The sequence below is a fragment of the Neopsephotus bourkii genome, unplaced genomic scaffold, assembly GCF_033783945.1.
Source record: "Neopsephotus bourkii isolate Nb327-2 ecotype Australia unplaced genomic scaffold, CSIRO-AGI_Nbou_v1 NB_951, whole genome shotgun sequence".
In the NCBI taxonomy this organism is placed as follows: Eukaryota; Metazoa; Chordata; class Aves; order Psittaciformes; family Psittacidae; genus Neopsephotus; species Neopsephotus bourkii.
Genome location: NW_026901445.1, coordinates 967,908 through 980,302, shown reverse-complemented (window position 1 = coordinate 980,302; position 12,395 = coordinate 967,908). Strand labels below are relative to the sequence as shown.

At 43.0% G+C, this 12,395-nt stretch overlaps 1 protein-coding gene across 10 annotated transcripts in view; it reads left to right on the top strand.

Annotated features, from left to right (window-relative positions):
* TLL2 (tolloid like 2) overlaps positions 1–12,395 on the top strand; it is a 508,271-nt gene that overhangs the window by 57,207 nt on the left and 438,669 nt on the right. For 9 of the 10 annotated variants that reach the window (XR_009726296.1, XM_061358696.1, XM_061358697.1 and 6 more), the window contains 4 exons: positions 1,105–1,222; positions 1,631–1,809; positions 2,108–2,213; positions 7,173–7,297. Coding sequence is in view for 9 of the 10 variants with exons in the window: in XM_061358696.1 (XP_061214680.1) it covers positions 1,105–1,222; positions 1,631–1,809; positions 2,108–2,213; positions 7,173–7,297 (528 nt within the window). In the remaining variant the exon portion in view is untranslated. The remainder of the gene's footprint in view (positions 1–1,104; positions 1,223–1,630; positions 1,810–2,107; positions 2,214–7,172; positions 7,298–12,395) is intronic. The other variant, XM_061358698.1, reaches the window with a different exon arrangement.

Below are 12,395 nucleotides of genomic sequence, written 5' to 3'. Positions count from 1 at the left end.
TCCCCTCCTACAAAGGGAGGGGCTCCTGCAACCTGGCAGGATATTGAATAGCCTGCTGGCCACAGCTGTCCTCCCACACTTGTCAGAGAACAGCCTTCCCCGTCCCTCAGGGTGTGATGAGAGAGTGTTCTCTGGGTTACATGTACCCCACTGCCTTAACCAGTCCAGAGCAGGTAATGCCATCCTTCCATTTGGGAGACTTGTAAGAAGCAGCTCTTGCCGTAGGACAGTTCTCTCGTGTTCAGTTTGGTGTTTTGCCTCAGCTTAATCCCACCCTGGAGTGCATCTCTCTATTCCTTGTGGCTTTCTGATGTACTTCTGGCCTTTCTCCACTCTCTAGTCCTTCTTGAGAGTGGCAGCTTGCTCTGCAGCTCTGTGTGTACCAGAGGCTCTGCTGGAAAGACAGTACTGTGGGAAAGCCGCCTGAGGCTGTGTACCACTGGGGCATCGCTGCCCAGCTCTCTGAATGGCTGTTCTGGATGCTACTGAATGGCTGCTGAAGATGGCCCATTCTCTGGGGAGGGGACATCCTGTTTCCTGTCTTCTTACAAGTGTGAAACAGGCATAATACCCTGCTTCACAGGTGAGCTTTCCCTCAGTTCAAGCATAGAGCAGTGTATCTTTACACCTTCTCATACTGTCCTGAGACTGCCTCTAGCTCCTATATAATTCTTGCTTCTAATTTCAAAGATCAACTGCCTGACGACAGCTTTGCCTTAGTTTTGAGGAGCATCTGTAGCACTCATGAGGTTTCTTGGTCTTGAAAGATGTATGTGGTCATGGTACATTGCACGATGAGAGTAAACTTGGCACACCACTAAGCAGCTGGTGCACAGATCAGATCAACAAGCAGCTCTGTCAGAATGACCTCTACATAGTGAGGTGACATTTCTCAATGCAGAAATGAGATGCACAAAGAGAGGAAAGGATGATACAGTAAATTAGTGCTGTAGTTGGAAGTAGGTCCCAGATACCTAGAGATGTTTACAGGTGTAAGATTAACTGTTGGAAAGATTGACCGTTCTTCTATCCTGATGAAGTCCACTAGAGATTTTCCAGAAAGCCTGGCCTTCACTGTTTGCTTTTCTTGGTTTTCCTTTTCAGGAACCCAAAGAGCTATCTTTAAGCAAGCAATGAGGCACTGGGAGAAGCACACTTGCGTGACATTTGTGGAGAGAACCGATGAAGAGAGTTTCATTGTGTTCACATACAGAACATGTGGGTAAGTGACACACATATCACCTGCAGCTATGTGTGTTGCAAACATCCCTTTCGTTGACAGATGGCTTTGTAAGTCCAGCTCTTGTCAGAACAGACCAATGGCTACCTGGAGGAATCTGTCACAGAGATGCATCTGTCACTTATAGTATGGATTTCCAGGATAGTTTAGTATTTGCTCAGAAGAAGGTGCTAAGCCTTGCTGAATTCTTTTCCCTGGGTTCACTTAATTGTATGTATGCATTTTTACTGGTATATGCTTAAATATTTTCTTTATACATACACATGTAGGTACATATAGTATATGCAACTGGCCTGTCCTGGACCCTGCCAGATGCCATCCTCTGTTTTTATAGCTCAGACTTCCCCAATTTACTGATTTGCTCATGAATTTGTGGGTTTTCTTTTCCAGATGTTGCTCATATGTGGGTCGCCGAGGAGGGGGCCCTCAGGCTATATCCATTGGAAAGAACTGTGACAAGTTTGGTATTGTGGCTCATGAGCTGGGTCATGTGGTGGGTTTCTGGCATGAGCACACACGGCCTGACAGGGACCAGCATGTCACGATTATCAGAGAGAACATACAGCAAGGTAAAATAGCACTTTAGGTTATTCCACCTGGCTTTTGGGTGATGGGAAACATTTCCTGCTGGACTTCTGGAAAACCCTAGTGGTCTATGAGCTGGGATGGAGAAGAAAAAATATAGCTAGTTCTTGCCTACAGCAAGGTCAAAATGGTTGGGTGAATAGAGATTTTGGATGTCCAGCTGGAACTGTTGGAACGCAGGAATATATCCCTTTCATTCTAGGCTACCAGAGGTGGAAGAGGGTTTTTTGCTTGGTTTTTTTAAGTGATTTGTTTTTTTCCCCTTTGTGTTTGGCACCATAGGACAGGAGTACAACTTTTTAAAGATGGAAGCTGGGGAAGTGAACTCACTGGGAGAGACCTACGACTTCGACAGCATCATGCATTATGCTAGGAACACATTCTCCAGGTGATGATCCAAGGTTACATGTCATTGGGAGTATTTTCATTAGTTGTAATTCACTCTGTGGGATACATGGAGTGTAGAAGGAGGCCTATGATCTATTGCAGAGATATGTGGAAGCTGCAGTGAGCTCCACTGCATTGCAAAGCTTGAAAAATATGTGAAAAAGCAAGATGGGTGAATAGAAGTATGGTGTATTCCCACTATATCCACCCAGTGTTGTTAATCTCAGAGACCTTCCAAAGCCATATTAACATGTTTTGCAACCTTTCCAGGCAGAAGGGTTGCACAGCATCTATGTATGCCTGTGTGTATCTGCCCACATGCAATGAGGGCAGTGCTAAAACCAGCTTTGAATCTCTTGGTTGTCCAGCTCATGCTTTGGAGTCACAATATTGCCTTCAGAATCTATAGCAGCTTTACTAAGGGCGAATATAAACTCTAGATCATGATCTTTAATTACTTGGATTTTTTTTTAGCCATTTATGTGCGTGCTTTAAATCATAGCCTCTGTACTTCTATAGTTCTGGGTGACTGGATTCTTCATGAAGGAGTTTTCAGTCCTGGCCTAACTAACTGACCAATTTCTGTGCACACTGTTTGCCCTTGATTCCTGTCTCATCCCTCCAGAGGGAGGAATTTTCTGATCAAGCAGCCTTACAGTATAGAGAGGTGAAATGAACCTAATTAGTTATGTTCTGGATTTGGAGTGAGAGTTGCTGTATGACCAGCTTCATTTGGTTGCATTATTTTTTCATAAATCCCACTACTGCTCCTTCTAAAGAGCTTTCCACCACTACATGTCAAGAGTAAAGAGGATGGGAGGCAGAGCACAAATATTCACACTCTTGAGCGCTTTTTGTTGCAAAAATTAAAGGTGTCTTTGCGCTTTTTAAATTTTCTCATTCCCCAGTCTTATGGAATTGCCAAACCTATTGGTTTGTGTTCTTGTTTCTGAAGCTTCATGTCAACTAGGGGAAAATGATCAAACTTGCTGAAATGCTGCTTGTTCTGGCAGGAGGAAATGGTGGCTGGGCAAGAGTGCTTTGCAGTCTTCAGAGATTTCTTTGGCTCAGATACCCAAAGCAAACAGTTTTTCTTCCCTTGAGGCATCTGCTGGATACTTCCAGCATTTGCTAGGCTCTAAATGGTTAGAATTGTCTTGCACAAAAGCGGGATTAAGTTATTACTGCCATTTATATTGTAGATGCCTTTGAGTTTGTGTCTCTTGAAAACCAGGGTCCTTCAGAACACTGCTGGGCCAAAAAGGGATAAAAATGGCAAGAGTCCTTCTAAATTTGAATTGGTGCTTAATAGGATTTTTAAGTCTGTTTTCTTTAAGTCCTTTGTCTCTGTAACCCACCCTCACCCCAGTCACAGTCTTTGTGCAGTAATTGAACTGAGGACTAAGTGCCTCTGTGGGCTGATTGTGTTCTCACCATAAATAGGCAGTTCTGGGAACAAGCTTTTACTTTACCAAGACCTTTCTTGACATCTGCTCCCCTAAGGAGAATGATGCTTACTTTGACTGATGAGTAGAAATCTGTGAGTGTATGTGTATCTCCTTCCCACCTTACTGAGTTTTGCAAGTGCTGGCCAATTGCAACCCAAGCTGACAAAAGCATACACCCCATGAAGACAATAAGTTCCAGCAAATTTCATTAAGATCAGTGGCTAGGTATGGGAGATAGCCCCTGCATGACCCAGGGGGAGGGCTGTAGGGGCTGTTAAGACATTAGCAGATGCTAGAAAGCCCATATAGGAAAAAGATGGTACCCCAGCACCCCACCAGTGGAGGTGGGGTGTGAGTGGAAGAGGAAGTGAAGGACGCAGAGCAGTATCTGTGACTTGTTTCTTGAAGCAACTCTTACATAGCACTTAGCACAACCTTGATGTTTTTAACTCTTGTGAATGTTGACAGCAAGTCATACGGTCAAACGCTGCTGCAAATCCTGGGTCACTCCTCATTTTCAGTTCACAGCAAAACAAATTTCTCATTAGCATCTGTAGCTAATAGGAATAGGAGTGTGGCACAAGAGACTGTAATGACAACAGTTACAATTTTTTATCATGGGAATTTCTGTTCTATGTCAGAAAGTAAGTTGTCTGCTTTGCAGAATGTGGCTGCAGGCTTATTTCCTGGTGCATTCCTTTACAGACATGGCAGCAAATTAAATTGGATGTTGCTGTCTCATTAAACAATTTCTTTTACAGCTGTCAAGACCCATAAGTGGCAGCTTATCAATAAGAAAATTTAAACCTCTGCAGAACCCTAAGCAAATCGTGGGTTAAATTCACTAAGTCTCTTGCTAGTAGACATGGCAGCATAGCCTGGAGTTACAAAACATAACCTCTGCAAAGCTTGTGTTCGAATCAGGACACAGGTAGCACTGCCTGTGTGTCAAGGGACATCTTCTTGATGTATTTGAAACACACCATACAAATCCTATACAACATGTATACACATCCTCCACAGGTTTTACTGTCTGGAGTTACACTGCCTTTCTTGTGCACAAGGGAATGTAAATACAGAGCTGGAACAAACCGTAGCAGCCTGCAGCTGAGTGCTTAATCTGCCTTGGGTATCTGCTTCCTTGAGTAGCGTTTAAGCACCTGACGGGACAGTGAATGTTCAGCATTTATTGAGATCAATTGATAACTTCATAGCATTTGCACAACACTTTACGAATTCAGGCAGATTAGCAGATGCTAATGATTCTTGAGAGTATCTCTTCTCAAACTCTGTTGTTCTTAGCTGGTAGCAATGGTCAGTTGTGCTTGACTAACCCCTGCATTGGGCAGGTAGTGTGAGCTCTGCCCATGCCTGGACAGCAGAACAATGGAGCATCCAAGATTCCTGGGTTATTTTCCTACCTCTGGGAGGATAGATTAGGTATCTTATTCAATGGTTAGGGTGTTAGTCATTGAGCTGCTCTGTTTAATGATGTCTGCCTGGTGTTTATTGATTTGTGAGCCAAAGTACTGGTGCTCTTAGAGACACTCGCCAACGGTGCAACTTAACATTGTAAGTGTTGTTAAGCAGATGCGGTTTGGGTGGACAGCATGGGACTGCTGGAACCTGTGTGGTTTAAGCCAGAAAGACTCTTCCCTGTTCTCAGTTCCTTTGATTGTTAAATGAGGGGAACTAACTGCTTCCTAATTTGGAGTCATGTTCAGCAATGCATGTGAAGGGAGTACAAAATTCAGGTGGTGGAAGAAGGAAAAACAGAAATCTGACAGCCCCAGCCTAGGATACAGCCCTCTGGAAGAAAATGTGTTTGGCAAGTTGTAAGCGTAATTTGAAGTATTGTGTGAGCAATACGCTAGCTCTATGCTATGTGCAGAAGGCTGGGGGCTGTGAGTATGCAGTTGTGAGGGATGGAATGGGAAAAAGAACCAAAAGTTTGCTTGTGCAAGTGGTGGTTTCTCTATTAAACTTTGTCATTCTCCCCTGGTTGAGCCTGGAGATCTACAGAAAGCATTTCACTGGCCACAGAAGTATGTCCCTGCCAAACACTAGTTCTTCCGTGAACTCCTGAGGAGGCTTGAAAATTTACCAACCTGTTTCTCTGTAAGTGGCGTTTCTAGAATTGGAGGATTTATTTTCAGTGCATAAACTTAAATAAATTCAGCCTGAGGCATGCAGCTGGCATGTAGAATGTCAGCCTGAATTTGTCAATCAAAATTCGATGGGCTCACCTCAGAGCTTGTAAGCACTGATTTTGGTGCTGATCAGGAATTTTCTTACCACTGAAGAAAAACAGCATTTCCCATGCAAAAGCTGATTCTAGTTTCAGTTCCCTTCCCTCTTTCTTCAGTTTGAATATTTACAAAATAAGTTTACCTCACAAAAAATGTTTAATAGAATGACACTTTATTTTCCAGAATAATGACTGCAGCTCTGGACAGCTGTGATCCAAATTGTCTACTTACAGTATTTATTTAAAATTAAACCAATGCAAAAGAGCCCTCTCAAACTCCTTCCAAAGGCTCTTACACAGCTGAGCATCCCAGTGAACAGAATTACTTTGTCTTAACCCGTACCTGAAGACTCTTTCATCAGGACTAGGCAGTACTAAAATTACTGCTTCTGCCCCTCAGAGAAGTCTACCTCACTGAGCTGATGCTAAACTGTCAAGCTCACTGTTAGCCTTGGCACCTCCAAGCCTGTTAGGCATTCAGGGGTGCAGTGAAATGGTTCCTGTGGACTGGGCAGCCTGGCTGCAAGAGCTTGGACTTTTCCAACCTGAAATTCTGGTTTCTGATTCCTCCCACTTCAGCCAAGGCTGCCCTGGGGTCTCTCTTGCATGCAAGATTTTGCTTGGATGCACTGACTTTTCTTTTTGATGGAATTGAGGCCCCAGCTTAAGTCCTTTACTGGACTAAGATCAGAGGTGCAGTAAAGAGCTCCTGAGTATGAAGTACCACATGGAAGAAATAGTAGTGAGGAAAAATAAGCAGAGACAAGTTGAGTTATTAGCTTGGAAATTTGTGCAGAACAAAGGTAAAACTCTTGGTGTCTTTCTCTTGTCTGTGGCAACCAGTCACTGCCGGCCCAACCTCAACTGCTGCTGAACAAGCTCCTCTTCCCTCTGCTCCTTTGGCTTAAGCATATAGTCTGTGCTTCTGCTGAGCCAGATGTGCCATGAACCTTCTGCAAGAATATTTCATTGCCTTTTCTGATTTATGGCAAAGAATGTGTCTATACTCAAACAGAGGCAGCAGCAATTTAGGTATCTCAAAAGAGGAATTTACTGGCTTGGCAGACTTGTCTGTACATTTGGAAGCTGTCTGCTCTAGTGAGAAGGCCACCTCAAGACATGCAGTTTTCACAGTCTGCATTACTCTTGCTTGTTAGCATGGGATATGGTCAAGGGGATGATGTGGGAGGCCTGCCAGAATAACCTCCTGTGCATCGTGTCGCTTTCCCTACTTCACTGCTCTGTGTCTCTGTTCTTCCTTTAGAGGGGTTTTTCTCGACACCATCCTTCCCCGTCGTGATGATAACGGGGTCCGGCCAACTATTGGTCAGCGTATCCGCCTGAGTCAGGGAGACATCGCTCAGGCGAGGAAGTTGTACAAATGCCCAGGTAAATATGGCTTATGGAGATGGCTCCAACTTTATTATAGATACATGGTTTATCTGTAAGGCACTGGAATTCAAGAGCACCTTAACAATTCCTTTGATGAAAGAGACTCAGGCTGTACAGACCATCAAATGCTTCAGGCTGGAGCTGTGGGAGAAGTGAAGTTGCCTAACGTGTCTCCTGTTCGTACTTTGCTAGTATTCCTGTTTGGTTTAGGCTTCAGGTTGGTCCAATGTACACTCTGCTCATAGAAAATTAAATCAGTGTACAAGACCACGGAAAGAGTGGGGTCTAGGAGGTAGCAAAGTGGCTATAGCAGGGAGATATCTGGTATGCTGGTTCTCTGCACACCAACCATCACAATTCTGTTGAGTTATTTATATAATTGTTGTCCAAGAGATAAGCCTTAAGGGAATGGCAAATTTATGTTGTGATTATGGTGTGTTGCACTGAGGCTTGGGAGATAACATGGAAGAAAGCTCAAAAATGCTGATTTGTGAAACAGCCAGGTGGTGGCAGCTGGTGCTCTGAGCTGTTCAGGGGAGGGTTGTATCCCTCTGTCTGCTGTGAAAGGGTTGATAGACTGGGAACAGCTTTGATAGAGAAGCCATCTACATATGTGTGACATACCAGACCAACAGTCTGGGTCTTGCTTTTTGTGGGGTCTAAAAAGTTTGTCAGTGTTCCGGGTTCAGCAGTAGCAGCCATTTTTCTCCTTCTTAGTAGCTGGTTCAATGCTGTGTTTTTGTCTCTCAGACAGAGAACAATGCTGATAACACCGATGTTTTCAATTGTTGCTCAGTAATGTTTACTCTGACCAAGGACTTTCTGAGTCTCATGCTCTGCCAGGGAGGAGGGGAAGCCGGGAGGAAGCAGAGGCAGGACGCCTGACCCAAACTAGCCAAAGAGGTATTCCTTACCACAGCACGTCATGCCCACTGTATAAACTGGGGGCAGTTACCTGGAAGGGTGAAATCACTGCTCGGTCCAGCTGGGTATTGGTCAGTGGGTGGTGAGCAGTTGTATTCTCTTCCCTTGTTATTTCCCTTATTATTATTGGTGGTAGCAGTAGTGGTTTTGTGTTACACCTTAGTTACTGGACTGTTCTATCTCAACCCGTGGGAATTACCTTCTTCCCATTCTCCTCCCCATCCCTCCAGGAGCAGCAGGGAGGAAGGGTGGGGAGTGAGCGAGGAGCTGCGTGATTCTGGGTTGCTGGCTGGGCTTAAACCACGACAGTCAGAAAGAGATTTGGGGTCACAGATATGATTGAGAGACTAAATTTAGCCATGAGAACAGAAGGATCATTTAAAGTGGAGATGTTAGACAGTGAAAGTTTATGCAACAGTTTTAGCTGAATAGGTTAATAGAGAAAACTAAATTTCAGAGAAGTAATCTGCTGGTCTTAAGGACAGGTTGAATATGAGGATTCATAAAGAAAGGCTCTTTGCTTGAAAGAAGCTTCAAGCAAAGATGGCAGCCAGTCTGGTGCCTGTGGCATGAACTTCAGCAACTGAAAGGGAGAGAGCATGGAAAGTGTGAAGCTCAAAAGCAGAAAATTTAACATGTTCTGCTGAATTTCTGCAGGTAATGAAACATCCATGAGAACGTGTCAGAGAATGAGAGAGCTGCAATAATTTTGCAGAATTATCATGAACGCTCATAATAATGCAGAGGGGAAAAAAAGGACATTTGCAAGCATGGCCCAGGAGTTTATCTGTATGGGTTGGTCTGGACAGCATATTGGTCCAGTTGAGAGTGGCTTTGACTAGTTATAAACCTAATATAGTCATAAGTGATTAATCCTCTTGGAATCAGCATATTATCAGAGGGAGAGGGAGAAGGTGAGGAGGGAGGGATGAGTTTACCAGTATACAGAGTCACATTTTAAGTGAGTAGCTGGCTAGCACTGCTCTGTGAACCATTCGTGAGGCAATGGGAACTTGCTGTGCAAATCTGCTGCTTCTCTGTATATAGCTACAGGAGAGAGAGCACGGATTCATAAGGGTCTAGAATAAATTCTGGGGACTTCAGGATCTGTGACGTTTAAGGATCTCTTCTTAGCTTATAGTGAATGATAATAACTTTCTTAGGTGTGCTAGTTCTAATTACCTTTTTTATTTTTTTCTTTGCCACTTAGAATTTTCTCTTATTTGCTTTGGTTGAACAAGATGTAGTTTTTGGAAAATTATCTCATGGATTAGCTTAGGAATTTGTTTGTTTGAATACTCAAAAGAAAGAAAAAAAGGATGTTTTGTACCATGTTTTTTTGATTGAGTCAGACTTAATGCAAGCAGGCTTTTCATTCTCATAGCTGGAAGCATCAACTACAGACTCCGATTTCTTGAAGCAAGCTGAAAAGCCACTTTGGCCTGAGGTTAAAGTCAAACTAAAAGCACAAAGCAACTTTCTTTAAAATGAGTCTCAAGTTTTCCACTTGCAAAATCGAACTTTTCTACTTTTTAGGTTTTGGTTTTTTTTTTCCCATAAAGTTTTAGCACATGTTATTGCAGTTCAGAGCATACTTGGCAGCAGAATGATTAGAGCTTTAAGCCTACAAAACCAATTGGCTTCATGTACCTGTTGTTTTGGTTTGGTTTTCTTTTTTCTTTGCATCAAAATTTATACACATGTTGCATTTGAAGAGAAGGGGTGCAGTATATTTTATAACATTAATATCTTCAGCTGCCATTTGAATCTGTAGCTTGAAAAGTTCTGCAAAATGCAAAGCGCAGGAGTTCACAAAGGACTGCAGTTGTATGATCAGGCAAGGACTGAATGAGACTTTAGGTTGAGGACAATTTTGTTCAGTAGTCAAACTGAGGAATTTTAGGTAAAATGCACAACATAATACAGAAATTGGATGGCAGATGGTTTCCCTTTTAGAAAGAGAGTCTCCATCTGAGAATGACTGAGAAAAAACCCCAGAAAAGAGCTAACATGGTGGAGGATGAGTTACAAGCATGCACTGGCATGAGCCGGGACAACTGCTGTGTCTATTGTAAGAAACAGGGCTTTCCAACTCATTAGACTGGAGCTCTTGTGGCTCCTACAGTTAGGGCTGGCTTAGCTTTTTGATTCTAAAACCCTGCTGGTTTAAATTGCTCTTAACTCCCCAAAGCTTATACCTGCTGGGTTAAAGTTAGTGTCAAGCCAGGTGAAACCAAATGAAATTTGTCGAAAGAATTTCTGGAAGGCAAGATGCATTCTGCTACATAGTAGTAAATGCTAGATTTGGTATGGTTAAATGGTTGAGGATTTGATGAGTATAGTCACTACAAAAGACTTGAAAACAGCATGTCCTGCTCTTTTGTGCTGAGCTGAAGGGAACAAGCCTAACTCTGCAGGAATGGTTAAACCATAAATTGAGAATGGTCCTCTATTATACCATTTATTCCAATTCTCTGTACATTTTCAAAAAGATTTAGTGTACCAGTAAGCAGATGGTAAGCAGTAAGTGCCTGTCACTCAACTACTTCATTTACAAATGACTTCTGAAGCATTCACCTATTCTACTTTGCTTTTCAACTCTGCTCTTTTCTAGTTGCTTATATGTGCAACAGCCTCTTTACCATGGGCAAAAAGCACCTTGGCTCAGTTTCTTGGATCCCAGAAGTACCAAACACTAGTGTTGTTGGACCTATTGGCTTCTTTGCTGCTAACCGGAGTATAGTTGTACTGCTTTTTGTTGTGCTCTGCAAGAGATTATGCTCTACACACAGATATGCATTGTTCTTTATTATAATGCTTCTCCCTGCACGTGCAAGCAGTTTCTCTCCTCTGTGCTGAAAGGCCAGCCTCTCGCAGCTTGTCTGGAGAGTTTCCTCTGCAAGGTTTGGACAGTTAACTAGATCTCCAAAAACAATGTTTTGCAGAGTAGTGTTTGGTAGTAGATACATTAGTACCTGTTCCGTAGTTACACGGTCTTGCCAGGAACTGTGTAAGTACGCTTGGGAGAATTAAGTCTGGGCTGTTGGAAGCCTTCGCTGTGGTTCAGCTTAGGGCAGTAGTCCTCTTTGTCCTATGTGATTATGGTCATGTAGTATATGTTTCCAGTGATTTAGAGCCTACTAAACAAACTTTCTCTTTCAAATAGATTTTTGAACAGAGAAAAAGAATCTTTATGTATCTTGGTGAGTTATGAATTAGAATCCCCTATTTACTGAGACACCTTGTCAGATGGTGGCATTTCTAGATACATCATAAGGTGGTGGTCACTCCAGACCATGCATTGACCAGTGATGATGCCAGAGGATCAGCTGAAGAATGGCTTGCTGTCCTCAGCATAAGTATAGTGGGACTCAGCTTCTTTGAGATGTCTAACTGTTAAATAGGTAGCATGCCATTTCCTAGTTGAGGATCCTAGGAGCATTCTAGGAGCTGGAGTTATGCTGACAGATTTTGATGAAGATAATAAGGCAAGGCATCATTGCAAGAGGTAGAAAGGAAGAAAGTATACTTATTTTGCAAATGGCAGCCATATTTGTTCTCTGATTCATGCGTGTTATCACTTTTTATAAGCATCTTTCTGCCCACCTGATGAATACAGACAGCATCACCTGCCAAATATTTTGGGAGAGGTGGGAGGATCTTAGCTATTTCTGCAGAACTGAAACTCTAACTTGCTGTGCAATGCTCCTTCGTAGTTGCATAATGTAGGGGGAGTTGTCAGGCCTCAAAACTGCTTGAGAAGGAAGGAGCAATGTAAAGGTTTTGACCTTTCATTTATTTTCTTCATTCCTCTAGGGCAGGTGTGTTCATTTACCTGATGATTTTGCTAAGTCGTGCTCTTTTCAAGTAGTTTAAAATACCTTTGGCTTTCCTGACAGGAATCACTTTTCCACATCCCATGCTGACCTCTGCCTTGAAATATGTAGAACTTGTTCCTTGGAGTGACTCCGCCTTCCAGAGCACCCCTATGAGCTGCTTGGTTGGGCAAAACCCTTTTTTATGTCCTCACCTATTGTTCATCTGGTCTGCTCTGTCAAGCTGGGGATCAAACTGCTTCGGGGAAATTAAGGAATTCTGGCCTAGGTGACTCCCTCTTTCCTTTTTTGAAGATATTAAGCTTTTTGAATGGGGCCAGTCTCTTTTCACCTCC